The sequence below is a fragment of the Mobula hypostoma genome, chromosome 19, assembly GCF_963921235.1.
Source record: "Mobula hypostoma chromosome 19, sMobHyp1.1, whole genome shotgun sequence".
NCBI lineage: Eukaryota > Metazoa > Chordata > Chondrichthyes > Myliobatiformes > Myliobatidae > Mobula > Mobula hypostoma.
In genome coordinates this window covers 7,906,910-7,929,293 of record NC_086115.1, presented here as the reverse complement: position 1 = coordinate 7,929,293, position 22,384 = coordinate 7,906,910, and the positions used below count along the sequence as shown (strand labels likewise).

General features: G+C 43.0%; 1 protein-coding gene across 5 annotated transcripts in view; it reads right to left on the bottom strand.

Annotated features, from left to right (window-relative positions):
- Positions 1-21,877, bottom strand: part of mfsd13a (major facilitator superfamily domain containing 13A) — a 45,587-nt gene extending 23,710 nt beyond the window's left edge. The window contains exons 1-5 of one of the 5 annotated variants that reach the window (XM_063071277.1): positions 21,713-21,877; positions 17,348-17,560; positions 15,232-15,344; positions 11,157-11,261; positions 3,894-4,148 (exon numbers count right to left, since the gene is read on the bottom strand). In XM_063071277.1, coding sequence (XP_062927347.1) covers positions 3,894-4,055 — 162 coding nt within the window. In that variant the 5' untranslated portion in view covers positions 4,056-4,148; positions 11,157-11,261; positions 15,232-15,344; positions 17,348-17,560; positions 21,713-21,877. The remainder of the gene's footprint in view (positions 1-3,893; positions 4,149-11,156; positions 11,262-15,231; positions 15,345-17,347; positions 17,561-21,712) is intronic. The other 4 variants (XM_063071280.1, XM_063071279.1, XM_063071278.1 and 1 more) reach the window with 4 other exon arrangements.
- Between the last annotated feature and the right edge of the window lie 507 nt (positions 21,878-22,384).

The window sequence follows — 22,384 nt, the reverse complement described above, 5'->3', positions numbered from 1 at the left end:
AAAACCCAAACTCAACTAGTGGTGCCAGATTCTGGGCACCCTATTTTAGGAAGTGCTTGCAGAAAATGCAGCATAGATTTACTACAATAATAAGACTATAAAACATAGGAACAGAATTAGGTCATTCAATCCATCAAGTCTGCTGTAAAATTCCATCATGGCTTCTTTATTATTCCTCTCAACCCAATCTCCTGTCTTAGCCTCATAACTTTGATGCCCTGACTAATAAAGAACATATCAACCTCCATGTTAAATATACCCAATGGCTTGGCTGTCTGTGGCAATGAATTAAACAGATTCACAACCTCAACTAAAGAAATTATTCTGCATCTGTTCTAAAGAGGTCTTCGAGCATATGAGCCTTTAACTCTGAGGTTGTGCCCCCAGGTCCTAGACTCCCCCACTACAGGAAACATCCTCTCCACATTCACACTACCTAGGTTTTAAGTATTTGATAGGTTTCAATGAGACCAACCCCCCCCACACCCCCCCCCCCATTCTTCTAAACTCCAGCAAGCACAGGCCCAGAGCCATCAAACATAATAAATGAGTATGTTGAATTAGATTACCTGGAGAGTTGAGAGAAATGGGAAACACCTCTCAGAGCAGAGTTTAATAAGAGATTTGCTGGATTTTTGCAAAATTAAAGGGATTATTAGGGAGGAAATATCAGATTGTGTTTTCAATTCTTTAGCAGCAGTTATGGATGAACAATGATTTAGCATTACTGGTAAGGCTAGCTTTGGAGTAATTATTTTTGTAAAGTTGATTTAGAAATGCAAGTTGATGTTATTGTAGACTAATAAAACATGGAGGATTCAATTCTCCCATTTTACCGAGATGAGGAAAAACTTCTTCACACAGAGAGTGGTGAATCTGTGGAATTCTCTGCCACAGGAAACAGTTGAGGCCAGTTCAGAGGGAGTCAGATATGGCCCTTGTGGCTAAAGGGGTCGGGGGTATTGAGAGAAGGCAGGTACAGGGTTCTGAGTTGGATGATCAGCCATGATCGTACTGAATGGCGGTGCAGGCTCGAAGGGCCAAATAGCCTACTCCTGCACCTATTTTCTATGTTTCTATGTCTATGTTTCAAACAATAGTGAGAAAAATTTTTTTTTTACAGAAGACGAAGTAGCCAGGCTGAAGAGCTTTAAGCAATTACCATCTCATACAGAAGCACAAGACTGTTTCACGATAAGATTACTTTCTTCTTTACTCAAGTATTTTTACATTTAAATATTTGCTGCGATCACAAGAATTTCTCATCCATTTGAGAATGGTTGAGAAATGGCTGCTCTCGCTGGAATATAGAAGAATGGGGGGAGGGGCAGAGGTCTCAATGAAACCTATTTAATATTGAAGACTTAAGAGTGAATGTGGAGAGAATGCTTCCTGTAGGACTAGAGGGCACAGCTGCAGAATACAAGGCTTGTCTGTTCTAAAATGCCTTCAGAACGGAAATGAGGAGGAACTTGTTTATCCAGAGGGTGGTGAATTGTGAAATTCATTGCCACAAGATGGCTGCAAAGGTCAAGTCATTGGGTATATTTAAAGGAGAGGCTGATAGGTTCTTGATTAGTAAGGCTGTCAAAGGTTATGGGAGAAGGCAAGAGGATGGGGTTGAGAGGGATAATAAATCAGACAAGATGAATAGCGGAGCAGACTCGATGGACTGAATGGCCTAATTCTGCTCTCATGTCTTATGGTCTAATTTATTGACATCACTGGACAACAGGGACAAAACTAACCACTGGATTTTCATTTCATTGCTCTGCTAAATTGGTTAGTCTGTTTTACATGCATGCTTCAATGCAGTCAGAAATAACTGCACTTTGGCAGCAGTTAAAAACACTCTCAAGAATGATCTTTCTATATCCCAGGGAAATGAATTTCCCACAGCCAATGTGGCTCCACCCACATCAAGTCTGATTAACTCAAGAGATCTTTAGACTTTGGTCATAAACCTTGCTCTCTGGAAAGACGCTGCTACACAACTTTCCCCATACAGCCCACAATAGTTGAATAGTTAACAAAGAGTCCCTACCTGCACCATAAAACTCATCTTTTTGCTACAAAGTGGCAAATATTTAAAAGAAAACTCGGCCCTAGACTTGATCCTCCATCATTCCAAAAACACACAACATAATCAGTTCAATATTTCAGTCTTCATTTTCTTCCAGATGAGGAGATAACACTGGTTTGTCAGAGACCATTGATGTGTTAAAATACTTGACAGCTTTGTAAAACATCGAGATTACTAGCAAAACTAAATAAACATAAAGATTTAAAACATTATGTATGAAAACAAAACACACCCTGGTGTGCCTTTCCAAATCTCACTTCCTGACAAGCTAATGGGGGTTGTTGCTTAGCTGCTTGTAATCCTAACAGATACATTTGAAATTCAGTTAAATACTTTAACAGGACAAGAACAAAGCATTTCATTGCCAATTTATTACAGCAGATGTATTAATAAAAATACCCTACGCTTCAGAAGATGAATAACCATTGTATTCCCAATGTAATAAAACAATTTTCTTTTGAACAGCTGAAATTCCTGATGTAGATGTACATTATTCATTTGCTCAGCATGTGGAAGTGGTTAATGTGCTCACATGTGATGCCATTTCCAAATCAGATACCCAGATTGGATTTACATATCAATTGTACCTAATTTTAAATAATCATGAATCAAAAGATTACTGCGAGACTGCCACAAGACAGTTAATCGAGTTTGTGGCAGAGACTTTGGATTTCACAGAGTTTCAAGGACTTGGGAGGAAAGGGGTGATTGGAGAGGACAATCATAATTACAGGTTTGTTTGAGCAGAAACTTTGAAGGAGTAGTCAAGGATCATCTAGTAATGAAACAGTTTGGGAAGGAAGCTTGGAATCACAAACACAAGAAAATCTGTAGATGCTGGAAATCCAAAGTAACACACATAAAATAGAGGATCTCAGCAGGCCAGGCTGCATCTCTGGAAAGAGTAAACAGTTGACGTTTCGGGTTAAGACCCTTCTTCAAGACTTCAGCCTGCTGAGTTCCTCCAGCATTGTGTGTGCGTATTTTATGGTTTAGTGGCAGTCTGTCTGAGGTAACGCAAAATGGGATTGCATTTAAACTGCATTAAGGGAGAGGCATGAAACAGGCAAGGAATGGAGGGGTAGGAACTGAACGCAGGCACATAGGGCTAGTTTAAATTACATAGTAGGTGTAATTTTAAAATAAAAATTCATCATGGGCTGAAGTGCAGATTCTTATTCTTTACTATTTGGCATTACTACAAGAGGTGACTATTTGCAGCAATTTGACAGACGTTTCAGAATTATACATGTTGTACCAGCTAAATTCCAACACAAACCAAGTATGAACAAGCTCACAGAATTATTGTATTGCATTACTGATAGGTTTTAAAAACCCACAACACTTACCATCAAATAAAATGCATACAAATTTGTAACAAATGTTTCCTAACCCACACAATCTGATAGATGAAAAAGGGATGCTTGAGTATAATTTATCTAGAATTACACATTTTTTTCAGTTTAACAATTGAAAGAATTTTGAAAGATTAATTTTTACATCGCTCATCATTTGTCACATGATCAGAACATTACCTTTTGTTGAAAACTAGTGTTCTGTAGGTGTTGAATAAGAATGTCATTAAGAACGCATTAAAATGTTCCTTTTCAACTCATTTAAAGGTTTGAACATTCAATTAAGGACACATTGCACATAATATTTTACTTCCTGTAATACACCAATCATTACAAAAAATTTATGTATTAGCCATTTTGGTTGATTCTTATGAGACAGTAACATATTTCATTTTCTCAAAAAATTGCTACCAAAAAAATACTTTTTGAAAAGTAGTGTACATAAACTTACTTACCTCACCAATCCAGAAGGATAATTTATCGATTTTGTAAACAGATACAAATGTATCCACATAGTACAGGAGAAAGACATTATGCAGAATGGAGACGAAGAGTGACAGGGAACCATACAGCACCGCGGTAGGAATGTTCAGGCAGCTAGCAGGTCTAATTCCCATGACTTCAACTATCCATTACATCGTAGCACCAGCTTCTTGGTCATTTCACTTGGATCATCGCAGAAGGCTCAAAGTTAGGACAGCAGCAGTCAGCTGTGAACCACAATCCAAAAGTTAACATTAACTTGTTATTCTGAAACTATTGCACTCCCAATTTTCCTTCATAGAACATAGACTGGTTGGCCCTCGATGTTGTGTGATCCTTTTCACCTACTCTAAGGTCGATCTAACCCTTTCCTCCTACAGAACCCTTCACGTTTCTAAAAATACCCCTAATGTATTTGGCTCTATCACCACCCCTGGCAGGACATTCCACCCACTCCACTCTGACAGCCCGCTACACTTTCCTCCAATCACCTTCTAGTTATGCCCCATTGTATTAGCTATTTCAGCCCAAGGAAAAAAAAGTTGCTGGTTATTCACTATCTATGCTTCTTATTACGTGCTTCCTTGTAGTACTTCTCCCTATTGGGTAAGTAATCTTTCTAAGGGGAATCATGTGCTAATTCATTAAAACTACTAATAGTATAATGGCATAATGTAGTCAAGCAGTTCTTGTACCAAAAAGCTGGCTTCTTTATGCAATCCAACGTTATCACTAAATAACATAGTATGAAACGCTGCTCCCCTTCTCTCACACAAAGCCATTTTACCATTGTACAATATCTGACATTTGTGTAGACATCTCAGCTTAGATATCCACAACATAATATTTATATAGTTTGAATCCAGATAGAACATTATGCTAAGATTGCATTCTCATTTCTTGGGCTAATTTTAAAGATTAGCTTTATTTGACAGATGTACATCCAAAACTTAGTGAAAATGCATCACTTGTGTCTGGGCTGTGCTGGGGCAGCCTACAAGTGCCACCATTGCATGCCCACAACTCACTGACGCTAACCTGCATGCCTATGGAATGTGTGAGGAAACCAGAACACCAGGAGGAAACCCACATGGTCACAGAGAAAATGTACAATCTCCTTACAGACATTAGTGGGAATCTTTCACCCAGCACACTGAAAAGGGCTGTGTTAATTGCTAGGCCATTGTGCTACACAATTTCAAAAAGGGCCAATTGTGCACACACCAATGACACAAGTGTGAGGGGTTTTTTTTGGTCACTGTGTAGTCTAATTAAAATGGCTTCTTTGTTATGTTAACTGCTGAGAAAGTCCTCCTGCTAGCAGTTTGTTTGGATCACATTACTGATAAGAAGATGTTACGAACCAATTGGGATAGTTGTTATGCTTTTGGTGTGTCTGTAAGATATTGTATGTGCGGGGTTTTGGGGCAGGAGGCGGGAGAGAGAGACAGAGGATGGACCAGGTGCTGTGAGTCCGCTAACAGGGTTGGACCCCGAGCAGGAGTCCGAGGTCCAGGGTGAGGAGAGGAGAGGAGACGGAGACAGACTCGTGTGGAGCATCTGGTCGACCACCATTGTTGGTTCCAGGTGGCCGGTCGAGGTGGTCCAAGGGGTCGCAGGGTGAAGAAGGGTCCTGAGCTCCAACTGTTTGTGCATGAAGAGATTGAACTTTGATAAGTGTGGCACCTTTTATTTTCACTTTATATTTTATTCTCTATTAATTATATAGTTCCAGTAATATCTATAAACTGTAAATCATTTAATCGTATCTGGTGTATTGTCTGTTATTTGAGCCAGGTGGGGTACATCACACAGCATCCACACAAACTAATTACCCAGTTTGGTGGGGCCGAGGGCTGTTTCCCTAGACGACAGCGAGCCGAGCGACCCCGAGGTTGGCCAGGGGGGCTACACAACCATGCCAAGTAAAGTCAAGTGTGTGAACATCAAAACCATAGAGCAGAACCAGGAAACCCCTCAAAGACAACTTTCAGTGCACCATGTGGCTTGGGGGCTGGTTCTTCCCAACAACACACTTGAATGTTACAGATCAGAAACCAGGCAGATGCCGAGACACTGAGTGAGAAGCGACAGGAAACAAGGCAGACTGAGTGAGAGATGACAAGATGATGATGAGCAGTTAAATGAAAAAGGGGGCAGGTACACCACTGCAGGTCAAACTGGAAAATGAACAGTCTTCATGGATTGAGCTTCAACAAGAATGAACCAGCAAGGCCTCTCAGCAATTCAGCATGCTGAATTAGTTAACTCACATGGCCTTTTGTCTCATTCCAACTTGGAACAAACACTTGGATGAAGTAGGGAAGACCAACTTTACAGGAGTCCTTCCCCAATAGAGAACAGCTGTCAGGACAAATATCAATTTTCGTCAGTACAACAAGCACGACATTTCATGGCAGGACTCCTGGCAGAAGTACTGGCATCTGATACATCACACGAGGCTAAAAGACGCTCTCATCACTCTTGTCATGACAGGTACCAGCAGCTGCCAGACTGACCACTGTCCAATCTGAGTTCTCTCATTCAACACGACCCAAAAACATCAGCACCAATGGCAATACACTAAATGCTGGAGGAACTCGGCAGGTTAGGCAGCATCTATGTAGAGGAATAAACGGTCGATGTTTAGGCAAAGCTCCTTCATCTGGGAAGGAAGGGGCCAGAAGGCAGAAGGAGTGTGTGTGTGGGGGGGGTGGTGAGGAAGAGAAGTACAAGCTGGCAGGTGATGTGAAAGCAGGTGAAGGGGAAGGTGGGTGAGGAAGGGGGATGAAATAAGAAGCTGGATGGTGATAGGTAGAAGATGTAAAGGGCTGAAGAAGAAAAATCTGAGGAGAGTGGATCATGGGAGAAAGGAAAGGGGGGGGGTGATGGGCAGGTGAGAAGAGGCAAGACAGGAGCCAGAATGGCGCCTGGAAAGTGAGGTGGTGGAAGAAATTAGCTGAAGCTGGAGAAACTGATGTTAATATCATCAGGTTGGAGGCTACCTGGACAGAGTATGAGATGCTGCTCCTCCACACTGAGAGTGGCCTCGTCCAGACTGGACAGGAGGCCATTGTCTGTCACGTCAGAATGGGAATGCGAAGTACATTAAAATAGGTTGCCACTGGGAAAACCTACCTTTTGTGGTATCTGGAGCACCAGCGGCAGCAATGGTACAACTTTCAAGTACCTCACACAAAACTTTATTAGGCAACACACCCCACTTACACAGGAGTGCCTGATGTCGACAATGAAGAGAGACTCGTGTCCTCAAAGTCAAAGTTCATTTGATCGAATGACCACAGAGGAGCTAATTGATCACAAATACAGGCATTTCTGGAATGAAATCTCTACAGGAGGAAATAACAGCTGGACAGGCACATGAAGGCAGAGGCCCAGCAGAAAAATTCAGACTGGGGCAACAAGTGAGGCTCAGCAAACATTGTTAGGACATGCATGGATTCCATAGTGCTGTCATGGCCATGCACGGCCAAGGACAGGTGAGAGTTCATCAGGGATAGGGGCAATGAATGTCTGCTGTAAAGAACATTTCCAATAATCTGTTCTTGATGTGATTACCCTTGGCTGCATGCCACAGCAACCTATTCCAACCAGCCTTGGCACCACTCTTGCCCACAGTCAAGTCCATTACCACAACTACAAACAATAACAACAGGGTCAGCAGCAAGTAGTATCCTTGAAGAACTAAAACTCGGTGGCAAAAAGCTTCAGGCACGAATCCACAAGGTGTCCACATCAGGGAAGAACAAGATACATTAGCACAGATGTTGCAACGGTGATCAAAGCCCCTAGCTGTATTAGCATTTTGCTGAGTTCCTCCAGCACTGCATGTGTTGCTTGGATTTCCAGCATCTGCAGATTTTCTCTTGTTTAGGATAAACAGCATGATGCAGCTTCGTAGATGACGGGTACCAAAAAAATGGGAAGTTTAATATATAACATCTCCCTTCTGAACAAACTCAGAAACTCCTGTCACAACTTAAGAGCATTATGCATTTCTTTATTTAATTTTAACCAGTTTGACAATGACAAGGTTTGAGCAACATCCACAAAATGCTGGAGGACAAGTAGGTCAAGCAGAGCCTATGGAGAAGAATAAGCAGTTGTCATTTCAAGCTGAGAACCATCAATCCTAAACAATTTATTCCTCTCCACAGATTCCGCCAGCATTTTGTGTGTGTTGCTCTAGAATGGACTCCCAGCTTCTGCAGAATCTCATGTTTATTATGATTAGCTTCTGAAACCAAGAGGCCTGTGAGGTAGGGGTTAGCCTATTAAAGTTAGCAGCGTACTGAAACTCAACAGCATTTCCTGTTTCTGCAGAGGAAATAAAACCTAGCAAATATTGGTTAGGAGATTTAAACAGAAAGTTGAAGCACAATAGAAAGTTAATTTTAAATCACTTTGCAGAAATGTTTCGGTCAGTATGCTTGTGTTGAATACTTTTGTTTTATATCTTACAGACATTTTCTAATTAGCTGCCCTGTGCTTCTGGTTATTTTGTAAGCAACACTGTTTTTCAGATAACAAGGTTGTAAGCAACAAAGTTATCATGACTACGGCTCTTAATACAAGACTCACAAAGTATTGTAATCTAGTGTCAAGGTACCTCCACATTTAAATCTTTCATCATTCTTTTCTCAACACAAGAGATTGTGCAGATGCTGGAAATCCAGCGTAACACACACAAAATGCTGGAGAAACTCAGCAGGTCAGGCAGGCAGCATCTATAGAAAGGAATAAACAATTGTGTTTCAGGAAGAGATCCTTTATCAGGATGGATCTCATTCTTCATTCCATTCTAAAGCTGCTTTTACAGAGGATATGGACAAAAATAACTCAACTAATTCCACTTAAATATTTTGGGAAAGACTGATAATTTTGGAAAAGAGATCATCGTCATCAAATAAGCTTTTGTGGGTCTCAGGATGGAATCATTAACAAGTTAACTAATGGGATGTGATGCTTGGAGGAATTTATTCAGGTTTGCTCAGATGGAACGATTCTTCAGCTTTTACTATGATAAAAGTATGCACTAATACCAGTAAGCCTCCAAAACTACTAAGTGTTAGTAGAGAATTCAGACTGGCTGAATAATCACCTACCCTGCAAATAAAAGCAATCCAAGTTGGAAAGACAAAATATTCCTTGTTAATCAAGAAAAAAAATTATAGCCTCTTGCTTGGCAAATATTTGATGATTGGCTCACCAGGTATGGAAAATACAACTAAAAATACTTCAGCTGGAATGTCTGGTATCAAATGATGAACACTAAACATAACCAGAGGGATTCAGGGCTCTGCAAAATGCAAGTGGAAAGATCTCCCCATTTCGCCCACACTCGCAGATTAACATCTCTCAGTTACAATTATGGCAATGCACTACAACTGGGCTCAGTGCTTTGAAGCTGCTGATTGGACCAGATGACCAAAAGAGGTTTACTAACTTCTTTAAGCTGCCCCACCAACTGTTTCCAGCCTTTAGTGATGAAACTGCTCTAAGTGTCAAACTGACTTCAGTCACTTTTACACTTCTCTGGCTTGACCATCTACAAAAAAGTCTGATAATCAATTCCATCACTTACAGAACAAGATGAATATTCACCTCAAACAAGAGAAAATCTGCAAATGCTGGAAGTGCAAGCAACGCACACAAAATGCTGGAGGAACTCAGCAGGTCAGGCATCTATGGAAAAGAGTACAGTCGATGTTTTGGGCCAAGACCCTTCAGCAGAACTGGAGAAAAAAAGATGAGTAGATTTAAAAGGTGGGGGAGGGGAGGGAGAAGCACAAGGTGATAGGTGAAACTGGGAGGGGGAGTGGTGAAGTAAAGAGCTGGGAAGTTGATTAGTGAATGAGATGCAGGGCTGGAGAAGGGGGAATCTGACAGGATAAGGACAGAAGGCCATGGAAGAAAGAAAAGGGGGAGGAGTATCAGGAGGTGTTGGGCAGGCAAGGAGAAAAGGTAAGAGAGGGAACAGCCTCCCCACTGATCTCTCTCCTGGGACTTATCCTTGCAAGGGGCAGGTGTGGCACTTGTTCTGCTCCTTCCCCCTTTTAAATCTACTCATTATTTTCTCCAGTCCTGTTGAAGGGTCTCAGCCAAAATGTCAACTGTACCCTTTTCCACAGATGTTGCCTGGCCTGCTGAGTTCCTCCAGCATTTTGTGTGTGCTCCTTGAATATTAACCTTCCAAGATGTCAAGGCTTAGCAGAAAGGCAGCAAGTTAGCTGTATGTTGGATGTCAACAAGTGGGGCGCTGAAGGCGGGGGGGTGGTGGGGGGGGGATATATCAGGACAGTCTTTTTGACTGAGCATGGATTAGTTCTAAAGCTATTTCAACCACACAACCTGCACAATCGAACCCTTTCAACTCCAAAAGGCATCAGTATTATTTTGAGATTTCCTTAGTTGCCAATAGTGTAGACAAAGTATATGGAATTTAAAAAGGAAATGTCAATTCAGTATAGACGAAAGCCACACAGCTCACTGTTTACATTGATGCCAGGTTACCTACCGAGATGCCTCCTCTATTCCTATCTTTATACATATAGTCCTCACAAACATCGCGACTGTGAGCTTCCCTGAGCACAAAGAATAGCATTAGTAGGTTATTCAGATTCTTGAGCCTGCTTTGCCATTCAACAGCTACATCAACCTCAAACATCACTTTTCTGCCCTACCTTTATATTACCTCCTTCCCCTCCCAAAATCCTCACTATACAGAAATCTGTCGATCTGTTTTCAACATGGCAGAGACTGACAAATATTTAAACTGCAAGTCAAGCAGTATGAGGAGAGAGCAGGAAAGTAGTACAGAATCCAAGCTTGGATCAACTATGATCTCAGCGAACAGCAGAGGAAATCCAGAGGACCAAATGGCCCAATTCTAATTCCCCCATTCCTTTTGGGTGAGATGAAACCATGGATGTGGAGCATTTGGATTTTCAGAAGATTTCCAATAATGTCTTACACAGGTGATTGGTCAATAAAGTTAGACTGTATGGAATTAGGGGATAATATACATGTGGATGAAGAGCTGGTACAGGCCCTTCTGAGGATTCCATTCTGTGACTAGTTGGATCAGAGCTTTAGCAACAACTCCTTATAAGCAATGTCAACTATTTGTTTGAGGAAACCAAATGTCCCAGAACTAATTGGGAAGCGAGTAGCGTGGAGGACAAATAACAGGCTTCAAAGGAAGATGCACTAACAGGAAAAACATGGTGAATGCCATAAGCACAGGAGATTCTTCAGTTGGTGGAAATCTTGGGCAACATGCACAAAATGGTGGAGGATCTCAGCAAGTCAGGCAGCATCTATGGAGAGGAATAAACACAATGTTGAACATTTTACAATGTGGACAAATCTGTGATTACTCACTTCAGTACAAAACAGAAATAGTTTGTATTTTGTCAATGCAAATTGAAACTCTTTAATTTGGCACCACACCACACAAGTTGTCGCCTGATCATATTCTGAGTAGGAGAACTTTTCTTTTTGGTAAAGGTACACCCTGGGTTACCAAAGGGTTCTCAAAAGTCTCAGTAACTCAGTCTCCGCAAGTCAGAAATGCTGATGTCTGAGATCACAGTAGCTGCAGGTTAGTACAGATCTTGGTTAATTTTAGATCTTAATTAGAATTAGCACTACAGAATCAAAACCTGTTGGACCACAGCTGTTAGACCAGTGAGTTTCAACCAAAATAATATTTGAATAAAGGTACACACATCAAAGTTGCTGGTGAACGCAGCAGGCCAGGCAGCATCTCTAGGAAGAGGTACAGTCGACTTTTTAGGCCGAGACCCTTCATCTTCCTAGAGATGCTGCTGCCTGGCCTGCTGCGCTCACCAGCAACTTTGATGTGTGTTGCTTGAATTTTCAAAATCTGCAGAATTCCTCGTGTTTACGTTTTTGAATAAAGGTACCTGGGTTTCTTTTATACGCAAGTTACTCAAAGCTATATGCAGATGCAGCCACTGTTTAGGAAGAAAGATGGTGTGTTGACTTCTATTTCTGGAGGATTTGATGAGTGCCATCGTGATTACGTCTTACAGCAATTATACACGGCTGCTGCACAGGACGTTGGTCTTACTGTGAAAGAATTTTCTTGCTTTTGCAGTATAGTAAGCATTCAGCAACCCAGTCACTGGGATTACAGGTCTGTTGTATGAGAGAATCAACAGGCTAGGCATCTTCTCTGGTATTTAAAACAATGAGTGGTCCTCCACTAAAATACAAAAAAAGGGTTTCAGGGCATTAAATGACAAAGAGGGTGTTTCTCCTGCCCGAAGAGTCTTAAGGGTTTATCATTCTGAAAATCTTTGAAATTCTCTACCCCAGACATTCAATTTATGATTAAACATATTTTATATTTTGGTGTCATGAAAAATGCACTAGCACCCAGACTGCACCACACCACAGACCTGAGAGGAGACTAGGAACATAATCACTACGTGGTGAAAGAAAAAAAACACTTCTATCTTCAGCTAAGTAATCATAATAAATGTTGAAGATTCCTTCTGTGCAAAAAAGATCACCCTTTTGTCAGTTGTCTGTTTAACATAAACAATCTTACTTTTACGGTTCAATCCGTTCTGGTATCTTCAAGTTCTGTGCCAAACAGTCAGTTATATTGCAAACAACAGGAATTCTGCAGATGCTGGAAATTCAAGCAACACACATCAAAGTTGCTGGTGAACGCAGCAGGCCAGGCAGCATCTGTAGGAAGAGGTGCAGTCGACGTTTCAGGCCGAGACCCTTTGTCAGGACTAACTGAAGGAAGAGTGAGTAAGGGATTTGAAACCTGACGAAGGGTCTCAGCTTGAAACGTCGACTGCACCTCTTCCACAGATGCTGCCTGGCCTGCTGCGTTCACCAGCAACTTTGATGTGTGTTGTAGTCAGTTATATTGCCTACTTTTATTATATTTAACAGCTGGTCAGATTGACTTTGCCATTATCCCATCCTGTATTGAGCAAGGCACTTAACCACACATTGCTCTGCGACGACACCGGTGCCAAGCTGTATGGGTCCTAATGCCCTTCCCTTGGACAACATCGCCGGTGTGGAGAGGGGAGTAGCGGCATGGGCAACTGCTGGTCTTTCATACAACCCTGCCCAGGCCTGCGCCCTGGAAACTTTCCAAAGCACAAATCCATGGTCTCATGAGACTAACGGATGCCTATTATTGGGAAATAAGCGACAATGATTGGCTTCTACTGAAAATAGTCTCGTGTACAGTAAGCTGGCCATTTCTTGTAATAATTAAATGTTTGTACTTTCAAGAAAGCAGGCTAGTGAAGAGCCAGTTCCACCTTCAGATGCCCTATTCTTTTTCCAAGTTCACACCCTGCTATATTTTAATTTCCACATTGCAGCTACAAACAGTTCTTCTGATTCAATATCCTTAACCTAACTGAATGAAATTTTGCTATACTTGCTACACCAAAGTCCTGGCCGAATTCCAACTCTGCCACCTGTTCCAACACCCTCTTCAAAAATCTAACTCTGAATAGCTTCTAATCTCTTTGCAAATATCTCACCTGATTACAATCCTGAAGCAATTCAGTACATTGCTATAAAGGCACAGTTTAAATATTTTGTTATGCTTGCAATGTTTCCCAGGAAGGCACAAAAGGGACAAAATCAACAGCCGCCTGGTAAACAAAAACGGAATGCCCACCTCACTGCCTTATTTCAAGAGACCAGTGTTCCACTCAATGGCATCAAACCAACCTTAGGAAAGATGAAATAAGCATTATATTTTCTCTCAGCAGCACTGGGATGGTAATACACTTGTGTTAGCTTGGGTCAAATCTAATTCTTTGGTTTTTGACCCAGTTGCTGGTGGTTTGCAACTTCATTTCAGTGAAGTAAAAGGAGAAAAACTAAGGAACCAAAGAAGCTGGACCTTGAACCTAGCTGACTCAATCTTGGCTCATACAATCCTGGTCTCTACCCATATCTCTTCCAAAACTAGATTTAAACATGTTCTAATCTTAGAACATAGAACACTACATCGAAGCAATTTGCCCCTTGGCCCACCGTGTCTGAATCGACCTTGGTGCCAGTCTCACCAGTCTCATCTGTTTGTACATGGGCCACACCACTCCATACCTGACCTGTTCCTGCAAATGTCACTATTGTATCTGTTTCTGTCACCTCCCACTGTGTAAATAAAACTTTCCCTTTACACTTAAACCTATGGCCGCTGATATTTGACATTTCCACCATGGGGAAGAGTCAACATATCCTCTCTATGCCTCCCTTAATTTTATATAGGTAGTACTTCCTTCAGATGCCTGTCAGCCTCTGCCACTCCAGAGAAAATAATTCAAATCTGTCCTTCTTCAGCCTTTGTTTCTTCCACCTATCACCCCCCCAGTTTACTTCATCTCCCTCTCCCACCCACCTGTAGTCCTTCCCACCCCTCCCTTCTTATTCTAGCGTCTTCCCTTTTCTTTCCAGTCCTGATAAAGGGTCTCAGCCCGAAACAACAACTACTTATTCATTTTCATAGATGCTGCCTGGCCTGCTGAGTTCTTCTAGCATTTTGTGTGTGTTGCACTCAAATTTGTCCAACCCCTCTTGATAGCTAACACACTCCAGAGAACATCTACACCCTTTCAAAAGCCACCACATCCCTCTTAGCATGACAACTAGAACTACACAGAATACACCTAACTGAAGTTCTAAAGAGCTTTCTATTCAATGCCTTGACCATGAAAAAACAAGCATGTCATACACCTTCTTTATCACCCCGGCCACTTGTGTCCCACTTTAAAGGAGTTATGCTCTTGCATCAAGATCTGTCTATAGTTTGGTGCTCCAAGGGTTACTGCACACCTTCCTCTTGCATTTGCCCTCCCAAGTACACAGCCTCACATTTGTCCAGATTAAACTGCAGCTGCCTCTTATCTGCCCAAATTTCCAACTGATTTGTACCCCGCTATATCCTTTAACTACCTCTCAACCTCCAGCTTTCATGCAGTTTGCAAACTTACAAGTAAGGCCACCTAAATTTTCATCTAAATATTGTATTATAAAACAAACAATATCGCAGCACTGATTTTTGCAGAATAGTTTTGGGCGCAAACCTACAATCAGAAAACACCCCTCCATTACTACTTCAATGTGACCCAGCTAATCCTGTATCCAACTCACTGGTCATCTATGAGACCAAGTCTTCAGGATCAGCCCACAATAAGGAATCTTGTCAAGAGCTTCAAAAAAAATGATCAAACTTTTAAGCTAGGACCTCTGCCATAAAGAGCAAAACATTTTCACCTTGAATGTATTCATCGACCCCACAGATCTCAGAGACAGAAAATGGCAAGAGTCATGACTAAGAGAAGAGTACTGCAGGCAGGATGCGTAGAGCAGATTCACCGGAATGTTGCCTGCAATGAAAGATTAGTTATAGGGGGAGATTAGATAGGATAGGCTAGTTTTTCATTGGAATGATGGAGGCAGGGGTTGGGGAGGGGGAAAGGGTAGAAATGACCACTAGTATTCAGGTAATAGAGGCATAAATAGGGTATATCTTGAACATCTCCCAATCTCTTCCACAGAGAGTATAGGTTTAAAGGAGGAAGGTGGTTCAAAGGAGGTTGTGGAAACAGGTGCAATAACTATATTTAAGCAGCATTGTGACAGACTCTTCAAAAGACAGTGTGTAATTGTACATCGCCCTGAGCATACAAATGGGATTATTACAGATGGGTATGGAAAATGTTGGCCAGTTTCTGTGTTGTGTGACTCTTTCTGAAGTGCTTCCTCGTCTGTTAATGGACAGCCCCTTATTCTGAAGTTATACTGCCTAGTTTGAAGTCCTCCCTTGACTTCTTCCTAGCATCCACCCTATCAGTGGCTCTCAGAATATGTTTCATTATAATCAGCACCAAACTTATCAGCTTCAGCAAGTAGAAACTCAATCTACTCAACCTCTCTTCATAAATCAACTCTTTCATAAGAACATAAGAAATAGGAGCAGGAGTAGGCCATCCGGCCCATCGAGACTGCCCTGCCATTCAATAAGATCATGGCTGATCTGTTCATTCCAGGAATTAACCCTGTAAATCTTCACCACATTCCTTCCAAAGCACATGAATCCTTTCTTAGGCAGAGAAACCAAGATTGCACCTGGACTTGTGGTGCCACCTCGTCAACTCAGTGGTGAGAAGACTGTGGATGCCAATTAACAATTGTGTTCAGGTCTACTACAGCGATCAAGGAGCCCACTGTGTACCAATTCACACTTTTCAGATGGGCCCTCAACATTCAGGAATGCAACCAGCCCCTGTAAAACAGTGTTTCAGAGAGGATTAGCTTATTCACATCAATCCCACTTCCCCAGGATCCACCTGCCAGTTCTTGCTTCACATCTTGCTTCTACCTTTAACATACTAGCTACCTCCCTCTATCTTTTAGTCCAGATGAAAGGTCTCAACCCAAAATGTCCATTGACCAATTCCCTCAAACAGATGCTGCCTGACCTGCTGAGTTTCTCCAGCATTTGGTGTTGCTGGGGATAGTGGCAGTTTCTTCCTTCCCCTAACACAAGTGAAAAGCACAAATGCCATTGCAAAGGTGGCATGGCAGCACCCCTACCTTCATAGAACAGCCTGATCCCTCCCAGGCAAAGCCCTTTCCACCACTGAGTAAACAGACATGAGGTGCTGCCACAAGAAAGCAGCATCCATGAAAGACCTCCGTGAGCCAGGCCATGTCCTCTTCTCACCATTAGGCAGCAGGTACAGAAGCCTTTAGCCCCACACCCACTTGGTTCAGTAACAGATTTTACCCTACAACCATCAGGCTCCTGAACCAACGTAGATAACTTCAATTAATTCTGTATGCTTTCAAGAACCCTTTACTTATTCCCAGTATTATTTTTGTGCACAGTAGGCCTTTTATACATTGGCAGTTTGTCAGTATTTATGTACAGCTCTTCATGAAAGTCAATTATATTTCTCTTTTTCCTGTGAATGCCTGCAAGAAAATGAATCGCAAGACAGTACAAGGTATGTCACATGACCGGCAACAATGAACATAGAATTGAGTCAGGTTTTATAAAAAAACAAACATTTATTAAACTCTGCTCCAAAAAAAATAGTGAAATATATTTAAACGACTGGCTTAACTGGAAGTTAACCGCTATACGGCAACTCTGGAACAGTTCTTAAAAGGGTAAATGTGAAAACAGTTCTTAAAGTGGTAAATTCGAACACAGTTCTTAGAATGGTAAATTCGAAAGTCCAAGAAATTTATACAGTCAATTAGGAGAGTCTTTCCTGAAGTAAATAATTCCTCGAAGACGTAATGTTACTGCTGATCCCAGCCGGAACCTGCCTTGTCCGCAGAATTCACAATGACAGAAATAAAACGGTTTAAAGGAACTGACCTTTTCCGCTGGAGAACAGACACTGCACTATCCTTCCTACTTTAGCAGGGGATATCTCAGTTGCAGGTCACTTTTTCTTGAACGAAGATTCAATAAAGGTCGATCCTCTCCAAAACCGCCAAACGATATCAGCTTTACTCAACTTGGCGAATTCCTGTACTTTGGTAAGGTTTTCACTCTCCAATACTACTTGCAATAGAAAGTAGAACTCCACTTTAAAACAAAATTGCATCATAAGCCGAATATGCAGCAAAACGGAGTATCTAACACAAAACTAAACTGAAAACTAGCTGGTCATCATGTGACCTCATTGGCAGGAAAATCACATCATGTGACCCCTGCAAGACCATTACACAGTGCTAAATTAGATACTCAATTACATCATGGTCATAAGATAGTCACAAGACATCCATGAGGTATGTAACAGGTAACATAGGTTCTTTGATAATAAATTCACCTTGAAGAGCACAACATTGGAAAAATTGCACTTCAGTAACATCCCTTAACACAAGTGGCTTACAGCCAGCTAGCACTTTGGAAATACAAAAAAAAACAAGGCTGCATAGCAGAGCCTCATGTGCAGAATTGTAATAATGAACAGATTGTTGTTTTGTTTTGCTGATTGAAAATTAAACGTTAGCTAAGGGGAAACCTTTATGCCGGTTTCTGAAATTGTGCCATGGTATCTTTTACATCCAAAGGACAAAAAGCCAGAGTAAAAATGTAGAACTGAAAGGTGAAATCTCTGGTATTGTGGCACTCACTCTATATAGGAAATGGTTATTTTGCCAGAGTGGAATATGAAAACGCAAGCATGTGTAACCACCAAGTCCAACATGACACATTATGAATGAACTGGATGGAATGTCCGAGCTGTTTGGGTCTTACCCAATAGCTGAATGGGATGAGGGAAGGAATGAGGAAAAAGTGGAAGTTAAGAAAGCAAAAATAAACGCTATCCAAAACATTGCCACAAACTTCCCTTTAAAGTGTACCTCCCAAGTAGCTCATCACATTGTATTTTAACCATACAAGAATACCATGCAAAGTATACTAAATATCATTTGCTGTTAAGGAATCTCCAAATGTAGAATTTTAAATGAAGCTTATTTAAGAAAACATTTTAAGACACCTAGTGAGCATATCAACCTCTGCTCATCGGCCATCAAAATTCATCCACACCTTGTTAACCTTCCGTTATTTTAATGCTCAATTTCCACCCTCTGACTCTGCACTCATCAGCCCCATTCCCAACAAGCGACTACTGGCAGCAAAACCCTACACTGTCATTAAAAATCTCTGATTTCACCATCCACTTCAAAACACTTAAAATTATTAGGTTTCCTGCTAATAATCCTTTTGATCAGGAAATGCCAGCTGGAGATTCATTGTGGCCTTGTAAAACACCTTGTCATGCAACTCTAGTTATCACGCTGTTGAATGAGAAGGTATTAGCATTGGCTGCATTTCGAGGGAATAAGCAGGGACTAGAATGATAAACTCCCAAAAAGAACTGAAAGCAATTACCAATAAACAGCCCAGGATGCACACACACCTTTGACTTGTCTGTAATACACACACTGCTTACTTTCATTGACAAATTACCCTCATGTGACAAATCGCAATTTCGAAACATGAAAGTGACTGAAGGAGTACTCTAAGTCAGGAAATTGCGATGAAGACTTGAGTCATGCGTAAACAAGACAATCATGTAATCAGCAACAGAATGGCTCCAAAGCGGAAACAGGAGTGAACACATAGAACAGGAAATTAAAAGCTTGACATAGAAGCAAACGTGCTATTATTGAAATCTTCCGAAAAGGCTGGTGGGTGCGGGTGCTGGAAAGGGATGGAAATGCAGAATAGTGAGGGAAGTTTTATTAAGAGTTTATGGAGCTTGCCAACATAAGCTAATGGGTCATTGTCAAAATATGTTGGAAATTTAAAAGGCAGTGAATCGTGAAATGCTCTCCCCAAATGTTCTGTGGCAGCTCATTCATTGAGTATACTCAAGGCAGAAACTGACAGGCTTTTAGGTATTAAAGGGATCAATGGAGGTGAGCTAGTGCAGGAAAGTGGTGCTAAGGTAAAATATCAACCATTCTGATTGAATTAGATACACAGGGAAAAGAGTCTACTCCTGTCTTAGTTGATATTCTTATGTTCCATCATCTGTGTATCAATTACTCTGAAGATATTACTCAGAATCAATTACTCAGAAGATACTTGCTTTGACGAATGCTGTGCTTTAAAAAAAGGATTTTAAAAGTAGTAACTTTCACAGGCTCCAAATTCAGCAAGATGAAAGGAAGACAAACCCCAAATTCTCATCACCCATGGGGGCAAAGACCCCAAGAGCTTCTCCACGCTCCTAGAATAGGTCCACTCATCCTCCCTTGTTCCTGATGTAATAGTCCCCAAAACCTCTGCCTCCTTTCCCTGTTCCAGTGTGAGCAAACAAGAGAAACCCCCAGGTCCATTATCCCAGACAAAACCCCTCTCCCTTCCCTGTTACTGTGAAGAAAAAAAGTCTCCCCGCTCTTCCTGTCCCTTCTCTGCACTCCTAGTCTAGCCCTGTAAATAATATGGCCAAGAAAATAGACCAGGTCCTCAGTGACTTCACAGTGGCTAAGAAAAGTCATCACGTCTATATTGACCCTCATCAATTTTTACTGATGGACCAACAGAACTGGCAACCATTCTGTCCAAAACGGCAAATGGTTGCCGAGAGCTCAGAAAGTGTGCCAGTCCTTCCGTCCATTGACCGTCTATAATCCCCACTGCTCCAGCACAGCAGCCAACATACTCAGACCCTATCCACCTCCGACACCCTTCCTCCTCCCCTTTTCCACACACCAAAGATACAGAGCTTGAGAACACAAGGCTCCTGTTATAAAGACCAGCGTACAGACCTTTAGTAGAACAAAGACAAACTATCGCTGAATCTACCTTGTCATGGTGCAACCTGCACTGCACCCATAAAGCTAACACTATGATCAGCATTCCACAAATAATATAATTACTATATTTCCCCCTTTAAGGTATAAAAACAATCTTCAGATGACATTTGTTTTTCAGTACAAATAACAACAAACCAAGTACCAAGTATCTCATCTCTCCTCTCTTCCCTGGTTATTGGGTAGAAGCCCCCAGACCTCCCTTCCCTTTTCACGTGAGGAAAAAAGCCCTAGACCACACACCCCTTCCTGATGAAGGGTCTCGGCCCACAACAGTCGACCACAGATGCTGCCTGGCCTGCTGAGTTCTGCCAGCATTTTGTGTGTGTTACACCACCAGCAGCCCCCCCCCTTGTTCATTGCGAAAGCCCCCAGACCCGCCACCTCTCTTCCCTTGTTTTTGGGGAGAGCTGCCTGATCCTCCCCTTCCTCTCTAGATCTCTGTGGGACGCCCCCCTCCTCTCTCGTACTCCACAGGATCCATCCCTCGCCTCTCCTCACCCGTACCCGTCCCATCTCAGTCCCCTCACTTCCCCCACAGGGCCCAGCTGTCTCTCCTCTCCCGTACCCATCCTAGCCCCCTCACTTCCCGTACCCCCACTGGGCTCAGCTGTCCCTCCTCTCCCGTACCCATCCCACCTCGGCCCCCTCACTTCCCGTACCCGCACAGGGCCCAGCTGTCCCTCCTCTCCCGTACCCATCCCACCTCGGCCCCCTGACTTCCCGTACCCCCACAGGGCTCAGCTGTCCCTCCTCTCCCGTACCCATCCCACCTCGGCCCCCTGACTTCCCGTACCCCCACAGGGCTCAGCTGTCCCTCCTCTCCCGTACCCATTCCACCTCTGCCCCCTCACTTCCCGTACCCCCACAGGGCCCAGCTGTCCCTCCTCTCCCGTACCCATCCCACCTCGGCCCCCTGACTTCCCGTACCCCCACAGGGCTCAGCTGTCCCTCCTCTCCCGTACCCATTCCACCTCTGCCCCCTGACTTCCCGTACCCCCACAGGGCTCAGCTGTCTCTCCTCTCCCGTACCCATCCTAGCCCCCTCACTTCCCGTACCCCCACAGGGCTCAGCTGTCCCTCCTCTCCCGTACCCATTCCACCTCGGCCCCCTCACTTCCCATAACCCCACAGGGCTCAGCTCAACCCTTCTCTCCCGTACCCATCCCACCTCGGCCCCCTCACTTCCCGTACCCCCGTAGGGCTCAGCTGTCCCTCCTCTCCCGTACCCATCTCGCCTCAGCCCCCTCACTTCCTGTACCCCCACAGGGCTCAGCTGTCTCTCCTCTCCCGTACCCATCCCAGCCCCCTCACTTCCCATACCCCCGTAGGGCCCAGTTGTCCCCCCTCTCCCGTACCCACCCAACCTGCTCTCTCCTCGCTTCACTGGGATCTCTATCTTGCCTACCTTTTAAAGACAGCCCTCCATTAATCCACACCAGTAGCCCCGTAAAGTGGTGGTAGCAACTGCTTGAGGAGTGCCCATGGCCGAAGCGGGGGCAGCCAACTCCGGGCGCGACCGAACGAAAGGGACCGACCCGCCACGGTTCCAATCACCCCGTCTCTCCGCTAACCGCGGCAGTCCTAAACCCGCCTACTTAGCCGCAATCATTGGTCCAAACGGGCCATCGGCCTCTGATAGTCTCGCCGATTATTGGTCAGAACTACCTGTCACTCAGACGACGCCACGCCACCAATTCCCGCTCCCACACACGCGTCCTGGCGTCAGTTCTGGACGGCCGACGCGCGCGCTGCCGTCACAGCCTGGGGGCGCGCTCATACTTTGATTGGCAGTTGGTGCAAACGTGGCGGTCAAGGGAATTTAGGAAAACGGGATGCAGGCGATCGAAGGATTAGTAAAAATGCGGTTTGTAATGAAGTTGAAAAGGAACGAAACCGTTGTTTTATATTCTTGGGAAATATATTTTCCGCATTCTTTAATCTTAAACAAAAGAAATAAAAGCGTTGGCTTACAACTACTGAATAGTTGAAATTCAATGAGAATTGTTCCTGTAATAAAAAAAAACGATTTGCTTTTATATAAACACCAGAGACTCTGCAGTTGCTGGAAATTAAGCAA